This window comes from Neopelma chrysocephalum, unplaced genomic scaffold (assembly GCF_003984885.1).
Source record: "Neopelma chrysocephalum unplaced genomic scaffold, ASM398488v2 Primary Assembly neopelma1_181, whole genome shotgun sequence".
NCBI classification, from domain to species: domain Eukaryota; kingdom Metazoa; phylum Chordata; class Aves; order Passeriformes; family Pipridae; genus Neopelma; species Neopelma chrysocephalum.
Window position 1 is genome coordinate 47,138 of NW_020897843.1, and position 1,958 is coordinate 49,095.

A 1,958-nucleotide genomic window follows, 5' to 3' on the forward strand; every position below is an offset into this window, starting at 1 on the left:
CCTTAGGGATCAACAATGTGCTCCCTAAGGATCACCAACCAGCCCCCTCACCCTTAGGGATTAACAATGTGCTCCCTAAGGATCACCAACCAGCCCCCTCACCCTCAGGGATCAACAACCTGCTCCCTAAGGATCTCCAACCAGCCCCCTCTTCCCTAAGGATCTCCAACAAGCTCCCTCATCCCCAGGGATCACCAACCATCCCCCTGCTCCCCAGGGTTCACCAACCAGTCCCATCCTCCCCTGGGATCACCAACCAGCCCCTTCCTCCCCAGGGATCCCCACCCAGCCCCCTCATCGCCAGGGATCCCCAACCAGCCCCTTCCTCCCCAGGGATCACCGACAAGTCCTCCCTTCCCTGCTCCCCAGGGATCCCCAACCACCCCACTGCTCCCCAGGGATCCCCAACCATCCTGCTGCTCCCCAGGGATCCCCGCCGCCCCCCGAAGCTGCGGTGCCCCATCCCCTCACCCAGCGGGTCGGTGGGGGTTCCCTTGAAGATGATCCTGTAGGTGGTGAGGAAGATGGCTCCCTCGGCGGGGAGCAGGGGTGGCCCCCCGACGCTGCCCCCGGCAGCCTCCTCGCGCCCGTCGGGCATGAGGCACACGCGCAGCCCCTCCATCACACACTCCTCGCCCACCAGCAGGTTGGGCCGCAGCAGCTTCGGCTGGAGGGGGGGGGACACAATGGGGAGTTCAGCCCCCCGAGGAGCACGGGAGGGGGGTCTCCACAGCCCCCCCCATGGCTCCAGCCCCATCCCAGCGGGACCCCCCGTACCTTCTGGATGGGGGGAAGCCTCTTGCTCTCCCTGTGCACGGCGTCCAGGGTCTCGATGTGCATCTGCACGATGTCTGCGACACGCGGGGGGTGTGAGGCCGGGGCAGAGCCCTGCCCTGCCCACCCCGTGCCCTGTCCTGCCCCTCATGGGACCCCCGTGCCCACCCCCGGCGTCCCCACCTGGGATCATGACGTGCAGCCCCTTGAGGTGCTCGTTGGTGACGCCGCTCTCGGTGCACACCTTGTCCACGAAGCGGTTGATGAACCTCACCACGTAGTTGGCCACGTCGGAGCTCTCGGCGTCCTCGAAGCCGCTCTCGGTGTCGTAGCTCTCGGCCACGCTCCCGGCAATGCTGCCCGGGGAGCAGGGGAAGGGTCAGCCTGGAACGGCCCTGCCCGGCTGCAACCCCGGGCCGGGAGCAGCCCCACGGAGGCTCCACTCCTGGTGGGATCCCAGAAGAGATCCCACTCCTCGTAGGAATGCGGGAGAGCTCCGGGAGAGCTCCCACTCCTGATACAGACCCAGGAGAGCTCCCAGTCCTGATAGGAACACAGGAAAGCTCCCACTCCTGACATGGACCCAGAAGAGCTCCCACTCCAGACAGGAACACAGGAGAGCTACCACTCATATGGATCCAGGAGACCTCCCACTCCTCATATGGATCCAGGAGAGCTCCCACTCCAGACAGGAACACAGGAGAGCTACCACTCATATGGATCCAGGAGACCTCCCACTCCTCATATGGATCCAGGAGTGCTCCCACTCCAGACAGGAACACAGGAGAGCTCCCACTCCTCATATGGATCCAGGAGAGCTCCCACTCCTCATATGGATCTAGGAAAACTCCCACTCCTCACATGGATCTAGGAAAACTCCCACTCCCAGTATGGATCTAGGAAAACTCCCACTCCTGGTATGGATCTAGAAAAACTCCCACTCCTGACAGGAACACAGGAGAGCTCCCACTACCAGAAACCCGCTGGGCACCACAGCCTGCCACAATCCTGACAGAATCCTGTCAGGGATCCCACATGGCTGGGGTTGGAAGGGACCTTTGAAGCCCATCTGGTCCAACCTCCCTGCGACGAGCAGGGACATCTCCCATGTCCTGCCGGCAGTGACTGACCGGGACACCCCAGGAGCTGCCATCCCCAGGAGCTGCCATCCCCAGGAGCTGCCA

The 1,958-nt window shown here is 63.5% G+C and overlaps 1 protein-coding gene across 1 annotated transcript in view; it reads right to left on the reverse strand.

The window, feature by feature from the left end:
• SBF1 (SET binding factor 1) overlaps positions 1-1,958 on the reverse strand; it is a gene marked incomplete at its 5' end in the record, with an annotated part of 36,639 nt that overhangs the window by 17,283 nt on the left and 17,398 nt on the right. The window contains 3 exons of the mRNA XM_027702213.1: positions 472-667; positions 778-851; positions 958-1,130. Of these exons, the coding sequence (XP_027558014.1) occupies positions 472-667; positions 778-851; positions 958-1,130 (443 nt within the window). The remainder of the gene's footprint in view (positions 1-471; positions 668-777; positions 852-957; positions 1,131-1,958) is intronic.